This window comes from Nothobranchius furzeri, chromosome 14 (genome assembly GCF_043380555.1).
Source record: "Nothobranchius furzeri strain GRZ-AD chromosome 14, NfurGRZ-RIMD1, whole genome shotgun sequence".
Taxonomy (NCBI): domain Eukaryota; kingdom Metazoa; phylum Chordata; class Actinopteri; order Cyprinodontiformes; family Nothobranchiidae; genus Nothobranchius; species Nothobranchius furzeri.
This window is the reverse complement of record NC_091754.1, coordinates 23,537,910-23,552,631: the sequence shown is the minus strand read 5'-3', so window position 1 is coordinate 23,552,631 and position 14,722 is coordinate 23,537,910. Positions and strand designations below refer to the sequence as shown.

Below are 14,722 nucleotides of genomic sequence, written 5' to 3'. Positions count from 1 at the left end.
TTCCGTGCTAGACTGACATTTAATCTATGTGGTTGGAAAATGTAGTAAGTGGAGCTGTGGGAGGCGTTTTTACATCAAGCATCCTTTAAATGAGGTGAGGTGATGCTACTGGGTCAAACACGGTGGTGTCCCTCCAGGTCTGAGTGGTTCTGAATGTTTTAGGCTCCTTCTTTTATCAATTTCATGACTGACGCAATTGAAAATATTGCACCATATTTCAAATAGAGTCACACAGACAAGGAGAGGGCGAGAGGTCGAATTGGGTTGCTAGGAGACCGCTTAGTTTGACCTATTTTTCAGCAAATAGTTAAAGTCTGGACTCAAAAGTGCATTTAATCAGTGATGCTTGTCTCCATGGTGATACTGTCATCTAGTGGAGAGTTGCGGAAGTGGGAATTGAAGCTCTAGTGAGTGGAGTTAGTCTCATCTGTACATAAATACAGATCACAGGTGACAGACTGTTAACTACGAGTCTGTCTCCTGTTTATCTGTCAGAGGTGTTTGAGACAGGAAGGATGTGACAATAGAGTGATAAGACACTGAATCCCAGGGGAAATTCACTCAAAAATGCAGCTAAAGTGTTATTTTTTTAAGCTATAGATGCAAACAATTGACAGAACACACATTTAGTGGAACAATAAAGGAACAAAGCAAAATGAGAAAGGGGAGTTCATGCTAGGATGAAAGTGTGAGTTGAAATTAATGAAGCTAATCTGTGACAAAAGACGCAATTTTTAAGGTATTTCTCCAGCTTTCAAGGGGGATTTTTATTGCGCATGAGAAATTTCACTAAACACACTCACACATGCGCAAAAATAAATCAATGAATGTCCTCTCTGGATTGCTGTGACCCTGAAGGTCATTCTGTGGCTGATCAGGGCTAATCGCTCCGCCCTCCCCACAGGGATGCTGCCACACCTGTATTCAGTTTGCACCTTCTTGCTGTTTACAGGTTACTTCAGGTGTATCTCAATGAAATAAGTTGTATTTTATTGACTTTCACATGGTGTGTCTCTCCTTCTGTTATAGCCCAACGAGCCAGGTCATAACATGGATTAATTTAGATATATACAAGACATTTATCTCCACCTATGAGTGAAGTAGCATATTTTAAAATGTTGATCTTTTTTATTTGTTTTAATTGTGCAGCTACTGAAATTATAATTGCAGAATTTAAATCTGGCTAGGCTTTGAACACATCTTCGCTGAAACGCCTTTGCCAGAACCAGAAACCCACGATGCCAGACGAAACGACGCAGTGCTAAACACCAGACGCAGTTTTCTTGGTCCAAACCTCTTTTGTTGTTTATGGCTTAAAATGGTGTTTTATTTTTTGGGACTCTGGTAGCTTGTCCTAAAGTTGAAGTGGTAGCAGCCGGCTGTTTCTCCTTCTCTGATATGACTGAGCAGAGAACTTCTCACGCCAGTGGTGTTCTGCTGCTAAATACGTGAGTGTGTGATGAATGGAGGACCCAGGGTAGTTTTACAAGACTGACAACCGGATGGTCCAATAGTTGCTTTTGGTTCGAAACGTGTTATTGAGGTTTTTAGAGAGAGAACCACTTTATTCTTTTTTTGTTTTATTTTTAATCTCCACAATATATTTATAGCTATACTATGTTAGGATGTTGGTAAAAGGCATGAAAAATATTTTAACCTATTAGTTTTCTAAATTTGCTATAGCAGCTTTAAAATACAGCCAAGACTTAAAATACTAATACAAATTTTTATTCTATTTTGCACCTTTTATTTAAAATAATCTTACATAAAAATCACAAAAAAGTCATCTTACCATGACATTTTAGCAGTTTTGTGGAAAATATCATAACAAAGTGCAATGGACTACACAGTTTTAGATACAATGTCACCATTTTGATGGATAAATCCATCAAACTGACACTATTTCAGAGAACCTGAACCTTAAACCTGCTCCACACAGACACAGGCAGCCCAGCTCTGAACCGACAGGTCAAAATAACTTTAAAGAACTGAGATTTTTGCTCAAATGTTCAACATCAGGAGATCACCTAGAGGAGTAAACAGTTTGCCTCCAGCGAGTCAGCCTGCTTCTCAGCTTTGAACATAGTGAAGTTACACTTGAACAAAAGAGGTTGTTAACAACGCGAGATAAAACGCATCCATTCCGTCTGGGTTACGCTGTCAAGTGGTTGTGTTTACTGCTATCTCACTTAGCTGAGGTCTGCTGCAGGAGACATGGCATCAGCGTTTCTCAGAAAAGAGGAAAATAGTGTTAACTTAGGGGAAATTCACTCAGCACAAGAGGAGGAAGTGTTAAGAAACAAGCATTGCTTCAGTTAAGCATAGTCCTCAGAACAGGAATAGGAAGTATGACGAGGGAAAAAAACAAATCCTCATTTCAAAGCCTCAGATCTGCTGTGAGTGTGAACCACAGAGTTGTTTTCTGTCTCGGTGCCGCTGCAGGTGCGTCTGAAGCAGCGGCCTGCTTTCCTCCAGTGGAAACTAAGCTTGTGAACTAGTTTTTGTAAACATGAGTGACTCGCTGGAGAGGACAACAGACTGTCCCTTGTCGTCTCTCGGAGATGAGTCCGGTCTGAGTGAGGAGAAGGAAAATGCAACAGGCGCCGGCGAGCTTTGCTGGCAGGATGGCGGTCTACCAGTGGAGCTGCAGAGAGGGATGGAGACCATGAGAGTGAACGGAGAGCTGACCGACGTGACCCTGAGTGTTCAGGGACACGACTTCCCCTGCCACAGAGCCATTCTCGCTGCCGCCAGTCAATATTTCAGGTAAACATTCCCACTTTTTACCACTGTGTTGGAATTTATCTGCTTTTTATATTTTAATGATACATTTCCTTACAGGGCCATGTTCTGCAGCGGCCTAAGGGAAAGCCATGAGAAGCGTGTGGAGATGAAAGGGTTGGACAGCGGGACGATGCACTCTCTCTTGGAGTACACGTACACCAGCCGAGCGCTCCTCACACACTCAAACGTCCAGAAAATTCTCGAGGCCGCCAATCAGTTTCAGGTAAAACAGCCGAAAACCTCACACACGTTTACTTTGCTGAACTTTGCAGAGTTTCCTGTCTACTCTGAGCACTTTTTCCACACTAATCTTTTCTCGTTTAGCATCCAGAAAACTGAAAACGTTGTTTTAGCAAACAGTTGTGTTATTTCCAGTCAGACTGATAGAATTAAACTTATCATAATCATCCATCTGCAGCTAAATCACAAAAGTTAAACTTTTCTCATGAATTTGAATTAAACTTTTTTTATTTAATATTTTTTCACTTCACATTTATTTTTAATCTATTTAGAGGAACAAACATGCAGCGATGTGGAAGTAAATTACTCTAAGAGGGAAGTGAAAGACGGCTAGTTGTTTACACTCAGGATCAGTTTTCCATAGAGGCCTAACTTACAGCTGTGACACACAACGGACGAGTCAGGTGTTCGTCTGCTTGAGCTTCTGTTTCTGCAGAGATGTTTGTTTGTTGGATCCTGAAGATGAACAGCTGTGCTGTTTCTTAATCAACAAGAAGGAACTCAGCGTTTTATTTTAGAGCCTTTTATCTCGGTTTACACCAGCATCCAGACAACATCCCTTTGGGGAAAGTCATGAAGCTAAATTCTCAGGAGTCAGTGTTGGATCATAAACTTCACTGAATATGTGACTTAAAATATGTAAATAGAAATTATGCAAAAGTACTTCTAACTGAAGTAAAAACTTTTTAGCGTTTTCTACACTCCTCTATTTGTTTATTATTGGGACAACGCATATAAAACTAACACACATCTCCTTTTTAATATAAAAGAAAGCCCCGAGGATCTCACTAATAACTAACTAATCATTTCTTTATTCAATCAAATATTCTGAAATTTGACAACTTGGTCAATTTGAACATTTTATCAGTGATGTTTAAAACTAGAAACTGATTTTCAGGTAACACACAAGGTTTTTGTTTTAGGACCAATAGAAGTAATAAAAACAAGCATGATTTCAAAAGTACAAATGTACACACCACCTTAAAGCAAATGTGAATCTCAGCGCATGAACTATTTAGATGAGGTCATGAAAATATTCTTCATTATGAATCAATTAAAAACACTTTTTAATGATAAAATAAAAAAACATCTGTCTTTAAATAACAGCTGGATGTTGTTTACAGCTCAGTCTGTAAGTTCATTTAATGTTTACAGTAGTGATGCAACGATATGAAATTTTGATACCGATGTCCGATATTACGATCACTGCTATGGCCGATAACCGATACTGACATTAATGATTCTAAAATCAGCAGATTTTGTATAAAATGAAAATTATTAAAGCTGAATTTACGTTATGCACACACACCACACACATTTACAGTCCTGAGATGATTTCATTCACTGTTCACATGACTAAACAATTACACATCACCCCCCTCGCCCTCTGAAGCAGGCAAACAAATGGAGATGAGATGGATAAAATATCTGTTAACATCAGCCAGGTTTTATTTATTGGACCAATACCGATATGTTAAAAAATGACCAACATCGACCGATACCGATATTGATGCCGATTTACATTTTCCATGCATAGTTTACAGTCATGAAATTGAGTCTGAACACGATTTTTCTTCCTCTTTTTCACTTAACAGTTAAAACTAATTCCTCAAAAATTAAATAAAGCCACTCAATATCTACTGATATAAATGTAAACTCCTAATAATGCAGCTTCTTTTTCATCTTCACAGAAAAGTAAATCTCTGCTGAATGTAACTTGTTGAGCTTTTCATGTCATGTTCTGGTTTAGTTTCCTGACCCAGGACATTCAGAACCATACGTGGAGACTGGATGAAAGTAATAAACAATATTTATTAGAAAAAGGGTAACTGAAGGAGCGCTGTCAAGGTAAGGCGGGGGTCCGAGTGAGGTGGAAGTGTGGAGGTTGATCGGGGATTAGTGGAAGACGAGGAGGGTGGTCAGGCCTGAGTTGAGGGTCGAGCTCGAGAGGGGAATCCAGATGAGCGAGGGTGAGTGCAGGGTGAGTAGCTGAGAGCGGGTCGGTCAGGTTGAGCGGGGAGATGTGGTCCAGTGAGATGATCCGTGGTTTATGGCTGACAAAGTGGTGATGACGAGGATATCTGAAGAAAAGGAACAGGAATTCCATCTTTCAGTTCTTTTTAAAACACAGAAAAAGCTTTGAAGAAGAAGAAGAAAGTATCATTTCTATAACGCCTCTCAAGATAAAAATCACGAGGCACTTCACAAAAACAAAAAATGTAAAAATATAAAAGCATTTAGAAAATGTTTAAAACTATATTTAAAATGAGCAAAAATAGACAATTGTGATTAAAAAAATGTTAAGAAAGAGAGAGAGTGAACAGGAAAGAGGGAAATCAGTGGATCCTGAGGAAGGTGGAATAGGTGGGGAGGGCAGAATAAAGAGAGAGTGGTGAAGAAGGTCATACAAAAGCCAGATTGAACAAGTGAGTCTTCAGCTGCTTTTTAAAGGAGACCACTGAGTCCACTGATCTCAGGCTCAGGGGGAGAGAGTTCCAGAGTCTGGGGGCCACAGCAGCAGATGATCTGTCACCTTTGGTCTTTAGCCTGGTGCTGCACAACCAGTAGGCTTTATTTACATACAATGTTTCGTTTGCGGCTGCAAACATCAGGCTGACGCCGATGGCGTCACTTCCTTCGTTTATCCGTGGGCAGCAGAGGACGTTGTCGCCCTCTGCTGCCCGCTCTCCCCTCTCCGATGATGCAGTCCCATGCACCATCCAACGAGTAAACTCCATCAAAAGAACTGAAAGATGGAATTTGAAACTCAACACAGCAGGAACAGGAATTACAAATACGCTAAAGCTCAAGAAAAGTGCGAAGATTTCTAAAACTCGAGAGTTGGCTTAAGATCTCAGGTTGGAGTGTACCAAAGTGAGCAATCATTCGGCGAGGTGACGTCGTCTCCCTGCTCCTTTTATACACCACCTGGTAGATGACAGATTGGCTGCAGCTGCCCGCTCCTCAGTGCAATTCATCTGCAATTAAGCACTCAGAGGTCATGAATGAACCACTCACCTCAGACCATGACATTTTATCGTCATCAACCAGATCTTTAAAGATAGCAGGTAACGTGCTGAAAACCTGAAAACCCTTCACCGGAAACGATCCCAAACAGCATAAAAGATAAAACCAGAAACCAAAAATGTTATTTCAATAACACTTTTTAATAAGGGTTCCTTTGTTAATGTTACTTTCAGAGGTGTGGCCAAGTCACTGCTTTGCAAGTCACAAGTAAGTCACAAGTCTTTCCAGTCAAGTCTCGAGTCAAGCCCAACTCAAAGACAACCAAGTCCAAGTCGAGTCCAAAGTCAATGATGTGGATGCCCAAGTCAAGTCCAATTGCTTTACTTTGAAAAGAAGTGTGGACTCGAGTCACTTGACTTGGACTCAAGTCAGACTCAAGTCATTATTTGAATGACTTCTGACTTGACTTGATAAAATCTATAAAGACTTAGGACTTGACTCTGACTTGAACGCCAATGACTTGCGACTTGAATCGACTTACATTTGTTGACTTGATGGTGACTTGAGCATATTTGATATTTTAGCACAAAAGTGGCATGACATGGACAAAATTTTCGAGTCATAATCAAGTCATCAGTCCAACTTCAGTCTAATGACAATGACAATAAATAAATTCCAGAAATAAAGCTTCTTAAAGCTTCATTTATTTGCTCAAACAAGCAGAAAATGCAACTGAAACTGATTATAAACAAAGAGCTGCTGCATTTAGCGGTAAAAGATCACACCCAGAACCAAGAATGATTTATGATTTTTGTCCATGTCAGGCCACTTTTGTGCTAAAATATCAAATATGCTCAAGTCATCATCAAGTCAACAGATGCAAGTCGATTCAAGTTGCAAGTCATTGCCGTTCAAGTCAGAGTCAAGTCCTAAGTCTTTATAGATTTTATCAAGTCAAGCCAGAAGTCATTAAAATAATGACTCAAGTCTGACTTGAGTCTAAGTCATGTGACTCAAGTCCACACCTCTGGTTACTTTATGCATCAAAACTATTAAATAAAGTTTTAACAACTGCTTAATCATATTATTTAAAGCATTACTAAGTGGACCCCAGCCCTTGGTACTTAGAAAACTTAGTAGTTAACAACATGTTAGTAAAGGGACCCTTTGTTTATTAATGCTTAACAATGAATAAAAAGTAACGTAACAATTGTATCCTTATTGTGCTACTTTTATCTTCATAGAAAACAAGAACCAGAACTGTGAGACTCAGGAGCATTTAAAAATCTGACATAATTTGGTCTTTAATCTATAAACTAAATCATCAAAAATACATCAATGAATGATCCAGAAACGCGGCTGCCTCTGAATCCTCTTTAAAATGGACTGATTAGTCAAAAACACGTGTTCCATGATGTGATGAATCACCGTCTCAAACCCTGTTGGGGAAAAGTGAATCAGTGGGCATCAGAGAACAGAAACTCAGTGGTTTGTTGTGAACGCTCAAAAGTGTAATGAGTTAGTGGGAAGTGAAGGTAATGTCTTCACGCTAAGCTTTAGTTAGGAGATTCATAAACATATTCAACGTCATTCCGTCGGCCTACGTACCTTTTTGGAAGTCCCCGTTAGATCAGGAATGTCGAGGTCCAGCTGGACCCTCCCTGGAACCAAAGCCGGTAGGAAAAGCAGCGGTTGCCGACCAGACCAGTCTTTGAGATACTTCCGGGTCACGACAGTTTTGTTGACGCCTAGCGAGACCCAAACCTGGGTCGTGATGGTTCCGCTTTTATTCTGAAAGGAACCGTTGCAGCAGTTGGAGCAGCAACAGATTTTATCCAGCTTGTCGTTGGTTCTTTTGACTGAAGAGGAAAGTTACGGATTGGCCACTCTGACAACTTCTCTAGAACGCTTTGAACTGGCGTTAAAGATGACGTGGGCATAGTTTTTTTTACTTCAGATGTTTTGGTTTATGGTCGAATAAAAAGATGACACCAAGCACCACCAAAACCACGCCTCCGTCAGATCTGGCAGATTCTGATTGGATCAGTAAAAGCAATGTGTCATCTCTCAACGCTACGTGAGATCAGTCCCAGTGGAAACATTTAAAGTCATATTACTTATCATATTCTATAGGATTATAATAAAGTAATTAATATTTTGATTTCACAAATTGGTCACATCTTATTATTGACTAACACTTTGTTTGATTAGAGTTCTTTGATTTATTAAAAGGAGAGAGTCCTTTCTTCATTCTTCTCTTGAGCTGGAAAGAAGCAGTTTACAGCAAATGCATGAGACCTTGAGGCCATATCTCATGCAGACTAGTTCTGTGTCAGAGGAGAGGGGAAAATGACTTTTGGTGGAAAACAGTCATTTCATTCCATTACAAAAGCATAACAAGCTCACTTAACCCTCTGGAGATTCTGAGCATGGCATTCATTTAATCAGGCTATTTGAAAGATCATTTCTAACATCAGCGCTGTTTTAAAAGCTGCTTGCATCACATTCTAGAGGTTGCATCAGGCTATTTTCTTCTTTAAAATCAATAAAAACTTTCCTGATTTAATAATAAAGTAGAAGTTAAATCGATTTAATCAGTTTTAAAGTATTTTATCTTTTCTTTTCAGTTCCTGCGAGTGGTGGACGCATGCGCCAGCTTCCTGAGCAGGTCCATTCATCTGGAGAGCTGTGTGGGAATCCTGAACCTGGCCGACAGCCACGCTCTTCCAGCCCTGAAGACACGAGCTCAGGACTTCATCGCGTCTCAGTTCTCTCAGGTGCTCCAGCAGCAGGACTTCCTGGAGCTTCCAGCGGAGTCTCTGGAGGCCATCCTGCAGAGGGATGACCTGGAGGTGAAGTGTGAGGAGTGTGTTTTTGAAGCAGTGATGCGCTGGTTGAGAGCCCGGCAGGATCGATCATCGTTACTGGTCAGGCTGCTCTCACACGTGCGGCTGCCTCTGTTGGAGCCGGCATATTTTGTGGAGAAGGTGGAGTCAGACGAGCTGATACGACACTGCAGTGATGCCTTTTCTCTGCTGCAAGAGGCCCGCCTGTTCCACCTCTCTGGCAGGGAGGTTAGTGTCAGTTCAGATCTTTTGAATGAGGTCATAGACCGTCAGTACTTTACCTCTTCTTGACTGATGTTTGAATGACCTCAGCTTGGAGAAATGGAGGAAGATTCTGACCAGATGAATAGGCCAAAAGTTATTTACAATTTACACAGAATTCCTTCAGAAATGTAATGTTTCTGCAAAAATAACAGTGTCATATAAAACTGGTGGTGGTAGAAATTAGCACTGAAGTTGTTTTAAGGCAACAAAAATCCCCTTTGACCCTCATCTGACCCTTCCACTGGATGTGTAAGTGGGACATAACGTAATAGACACGTTTTACCCACAAGCTCCTTTTCCACTGGGAGCGTTTCAGACAGCAGCGAAAGCATTCCACTGACATGGTCACAAAATCACGAGAGAATTTCAAGATCACGCGGGATTTCATCACATCACATGATAACAAGCAAGGAAAAAAATGGCAGCATGTATCCAAAAAGGTCGGTGGTTTATTTTTTTGTTCTGTTTACCTCAGCTACACAGGTTTCAATGGAAATTATGCACTTTTTATTTAGAAGTCAATCATCTAGAAATCTGATTGTGGTTTTTATTTGAAAGTTTGACTCCCTGTCTGGCCTGATCTGAGCCGCTGAGCTTGACGCCTTCTGAAAGCATAAAAAATAGAGTTGAAAGCCTCCTTTCCACCGGGCATGTAACCATCACGAAGCAGCCGCGAAACGCACTTTGTGACTTTTAGCTGCCACCGACAGCTACTGTAAGTTTAATGTTTTGAATGAGTCTCAACAGGAATGCTATATCATATTTAGAGTCTATTTATTATGTGCTACGCTTCCAAAATACATCAAACTCCACAGTTTAGATCGAGCCAGTCAGGAAGTCGAACACGAAATCAGTGTAAAGCATCCAGAAACTTTCAAAATAAAAGACACATGCTGATAAGTGTACGTTGTTTCCTGTAAAATCTCCGTAGCCAATGTAAACAGAACAGAAAATAAATCGCAGACCTTTTAGGATACACTCAGCTGTTTTTCTCCTTGCTTGTTATTGTGTGGACTTCTGAAATCGCACGTGGTGTTGCAGTTCTCCTGTGATATTATGACTTTGTGGGATCAGCGGCGTGGAATGATTTTTCTCCCACTTGCTGTCTCACAGTTGAAAGTTTGCTCGCGGGTAAAACATCACTATTTTGTTACATGCCACTTTCGCGTTCGTTGGAAAGGAGGCTGAAATGTAAGCAACGCGTTCCTAACTTCTGGAACGCTTCCAAAATGCAACGCTTCACAGCCGGTGGAAATGCACTCACCCGCTGCGTACTACGTTTTGCAAACGTTACGCGACACTTACGTGTCCGGTGGAAAGGCCGGGTATCAACCCAGTCAGAAATAAACTATTTCTCCAAACAGAGGCTATTCAAAGAATTATCTATAACAGGCAAGATGCTGATGAAAAAATAACCTTTTCACTTCGCTTTAAATAATCTGACTTATATATTTAAATCATCTTTTTTCACACATTTCTCTCTCTCGCGGACCTGTTTGAAGGTGGTCTCTGAGCGGACCAAACCTCGTGAGCAGCACTTTTTATCAGAAGTCTTCCTCATCATCGGCGGCTGCACCAAAGATGAGCGTTTTGTTCCCACCGTCACATGTCTGGACCCTCTGAGACGCAGCAGGCTGGAGGTGGCCCGGCTGCCGATGACAGAGATTGAGGACGAAACCCATAGTAAAAAATGGGTGGAGTTTTCTTGCATCACTTTCCACAACGAAGTATACATATCAGGTGAGGGTCGTTCTTAGACTGAGAGTGAAATTCATTCACCGTTTGGTGATTTAACACCTGCTGGGTTTCTGTCAAATCAAAGCTGCACAAAGATCAGAAAATACAAGTGAGCAAAAAACAGGAAGAGCTGAAGTTATCTGCATCAACAACTGTGGTTTAGGGTGTTTCCCACCCAGGAACTGAAACCTCAGGCGTGCTGACTTCAACGGCTCAGGACGATGCACACAGTAAAAGTAGAGAACAGGTCATGAGATTCTGCATCAGAGCAGTACCACCATGGTTCAATGCAAAGCAGCAGGGTCGCTTCAGGATAAAGTACTTCATGATGCATCGGCGACTCAGAATGTTTTTTTCCAAACGATCTTGCAGGAGGTAAAGATACACAGCGTGACGTTTGGAAATATAACGGCGCTCTGGATAAATGGATCCAAATAGAGTCACTGGGAAACGCACGCTGGAGACACAAGATGGCAGCTCATGGTGGGAAGGTGTATGCACTGGGAGGATTTGATGGAGTTCAAAGACTTTCCAGTGTGGAGGCGTATGATCCGTTTCACAACCGCTGGACGCAGGTACCATTCTCTCTTTGAGTTTGCTGTCTTACCCTCTTTTTTCCGTTTGACTCAGATTGTTTCAGGCTTTTTTGAATGTTCTTGCCCCAGGTGACTCCTCTTGCTATGGGTGTGAGCTCGTTTGCAGCAGCAAGCTTTGACAGGTGGATTTTTGTGATTGGTGGAGGTCCCAATGGAAAACTAGCCACTGATAAAGTTCAGCGCTGGGAACCAGGGACAGACAGCTGGGAAATGAGGGCTCCGATCCCCATTGAGACGAAATGCACTAATGCTGTAACCTTCAAGGACCGCATCTATATAGTTGGTAAGATGGAAGGAACTTAAAATCTCAGTTATAAATAAAATATTTAAAATTTACTCAAAATGTGCAATGATTTTGTAACCCCTCATTATGACACCATTTAATCCCTCAAAAGTTGCATTTACTTCATCAGTTTATAGGAAAACATGTTGAAACTGCAATATTTCAGTACATTAGAGGACATTTTTATTTTAAATTAATGCAGTTATTAAATTCTGTGTTTTCAGGTGGTGCCATGCACGCCATGTACTGCTACGCCCCCTTGTCCGACTCCTGGACCCTTGTGGCCCAGCTGGGGGAGAGGGCGAGCTGTGCCATCGCCGCCTGCAACAATAAAATTTTTATCACAGGGGGAAGAGATAACAAGAACCAAGTCATCTCCACAGTGATGTGCTGGGACGTTGAGGGAGCGGTGTTGACGGAGGAGTGTGTTTTACCAATGGGAGTGTCTCACCACGGCAGTGTGACCCTCATGAAGTCCTACACACACATTCTTAGGATAACACCCCCATCAGAGGGCCAATGACACAGGCCTCTCTCAAAGAAAGACTATTACAAGGAATTTGCATTTTTACATGAACACTACGCACTTTAAAATTTTGATTTTTGTTGAACAAAACTTTTAGAATTTTTGAAAATTTTCTAATTCAAATTTTTAATTTTAATGTTTGATCTGATTTAAACTAAGATGGTTCTAAAACAAATGAAAATAGACTAAATCTACTCTTTTACTCAGCCGAAACTCTTTCATTCTTCAGACACAAGAAAGAAGGTAAGAATTTAGGTCAACGTTTGGTATATTTTCAAAATAAAAGTAAATCATTTTTCAGACAGGATGACGTGGTTTTCAAATCCTTAACACACATTTTATGAAAATGCATTATCATGGTTTATTAATTTCCTCACCTTGTTGAAATGCTATAGTAAGTACGGGCCTATATTATTTTTAAACAAGCATTTCTTGAGCAAAACCAGATTAGCAAAGATAATTATTTACAAGGTGTGTACCTTTTATTGTGAAAGGTAACTTTCCGGATGCTCAGGTGTACAGGTGAGCTCCTATCTTAAACTAACAGCAGCTCTTGCAGGTTGTTCCATTCAGCTCATGCTGTTTCAGCTCGAGTTCAGGGTCAGGACATTTTAATTAAAGACAAAATCACCTTCTGACTTATTTATTTAGAAGAGATGCTTTCTTTTTCTTTGACTTTCCGGTCCGTAACCTGACCTCTCCTTTAGTAAATCAACAGTGTTTTTCCTGAAGTCACAAAGTGAAAGTTTATTTATAGAGACTCAAAATGGCTCTTCGATATTTCTTTGCCTACTGTGTCTTTACCCTTTGTCAAGGTAAGTTTTATTTTCCTGTGAAACGTTCATTTATATATTTATTCTTTGACCTTTTTTGTATACAACAGACACGCCCTATTGATTTATTAACCTGTTACTACCAGGCTATTACGTAATAGTAGTTTATGGAATAATGAAATAACGAGTAAAGGTGACAGTAGGGTTAGAGACTGCTTTTTTCTGCATGTTTGATTCTAAAATAAAAATCTCCTTTAGTATGTTTCTTTTGATGCAATAATTTTCACCTTCTTTAAAAAACATGTTACACGTACTTGAAACTGTAAAGCAGTGGTTCCCAAACGTATTTAGCCGCGCACCCCCTTCTATGTCCCGACCATGTCGACGCACCCCCCAGCCCCCACATCAGGGCATGGCTGTATATATATATATATATATATATATATATATATATATATATATATATATATATATATATATATATATATATATATATATATATCAGACATCATGCTAAACAGTCACTCGACAGACAGGGTTAAAAAAATATGATCTGCATTTTCCCCCATCACTTTCATTTTTATGTTTATGTTTTATGCATTTTTGAAATTGTAATTAATAAACATTCAATACCATTACAATTTCCTTTGATGTAATTTTAAATCAATATTTAGAGTGCCCAGGTAGCACATAAACAATGCAATTTAACGGTTTTCTTAAAGCAGGAACGTTTAACCAGAGCTCTTTCCTTCCTTCTGCTCTGCGTAAACCTGAACTGATCACCTACTTGTGCGTAATCAAATGTCTATAGGGGAAATATGGAAAAGACATAGCCATGAGGTTCACTTTTGCCTCAGACCAACTTATTTCTGTTTTATGGTGTGGCTGAATCTGCGATCCGCTGCCACGCGGACTGGAATAACAAATGCTGCAGTAACGGGAGTTGTGGTCTGGTTCGGAGTCACTGGCTGGAGCGGACTCAACTTTAATACGTCATCCCAAAATAGAAGCTGATATCTTAATATGACCTTGAATGAAAAATGTTGTTATAAAACCTCTTAAAAGTTTTTATCACAGAGGAGGCAGCGCTCATTTCTGTCTTCAGTCTGACGGCACAGCGCAGCGTGCACTTGTTGAATCAGTGTGTGTGTGTGTGTGTGTGTGTGTGTGTGTGTGTGTGTGTGTGCGGCACAGCTCCATGAGCCGCTCCAGACACCGCGTCTCGTTATTGGCGCTATTTAAACCAATGTTGTAAAATTACTTCTGCCCAGCCCAGATGTGCTCTCTTGTGCACCCGTGAGCTGTGGTTCCGCTGGAACGCGTCTGACCTCTGACAGACGCACTCTGAACTTCAGATCTTCAGCACGCTGTTAATAGCCTGACACGTTTAGAATGCTGTCCCACAGTCAGTGTGCTAATATAATAATATAATAATGCTAAAATGCTCAGATGGGAATCATTTCTTGATTTATTTAGTTACATCCACAATGTTCTGTGTGTGACGTTTACAATGTCAGAACACCTGCATGAGACAGGGTGTTAATTACAATCTGCCAGAATGACTCACCACCTTCAGATTTCTCCAACACCGTTAAAAATGATCAAATACGGAACATATCTTGCTATTGACAGCGTGCGCAGGTCAGAGTGCTGAAGCTCGGAGCGCATTATTATTATGAATAGGGCACATGCGGAGGACACACACA

At 40.6% G+C, this 14,722-nt stretch overlaps 2 protein-coding genes across 4 annotated transcripts in view; both read left to right on the top strand.

Annotated features, from left to right (window-relative positions):
• The first annotated feature begins 2,336 nt into the window (after nucleotides 1–2,336).
• On the top strand, nucleotides 2,337–13,274 carry klhl6 (kelch-like family member 6). The gene is made up of 7 exons (XM_015966350.3): nucleotides 2,337–2,766; nucleotides 2,842–3,007; nucleotides 8,619–9,065; nucleotides 10,604–10,841; nucleotides 11,211–11,413; nucleotides 11,504–11,717; nucleotides 11,942–13,274. The coding sequence occupies exons 1-7, from the start codon at nucleotides 2,510–2,512 to the stop codon at nucleotides 12,238–12,240; spliced, it is 1,824 nt and encodes a 607-aa protein (XP_015821836.1). The 5' UTR covers nucleotides 2,337–2,509; the 3' UTR covers nucleotides 12,241–13,274.
• LOC107389928 (uncharacterized) overlaps nucleotides 12,346–14,722 on the top strand; it is an 18,242-nt gene continuing 15,865 nt past the window's right edge. For 2 of the 3 annotated variants that reach the window (XM_015966345.3, XM_015966344.3), the window contains exon 1: nucleotides 12,918–13,058. In XM_015966345.3, the coding sequence (XP_015821831.1) occupies nucleotides 13,010–13,058 (49 nt within the window). In that variant the 5' untranslated portion in view covers nucleotides 12,918–13,009. Of the gene's footprint in view, nucleotides 12,487–12,917; nucleotides 13,059–14,722 lie in introns of those variants that run through there. The other variant, XM_015966346.3, reaches the window with a different exon arrangement.

Bases quoted from the DNA above. Each gene is read 5' to 3' on its own strand.
- klhl6 (XM_015966350.3), top strand. From the start codon at position 2,510: ATGAGTGACTCGCTGGAGAGGACAACAGACTGTCCCTTGTCGTCTCTC. The intron at 9,066-10,603 runs GTTAGTGTCAGT...ACCTGTTTGAAG, and splicing joins TCCACCTCTCTGGCAGGGAG to GTGGTCTCTGAGCGGACCAA. The intron at 10,842-11,210 runs GTGAGGGTCGTT...ACGATCTTGCAG, and splicing joins CAACGAAGTATACATATCAG to GAGGTAAAGATACACAGCGT.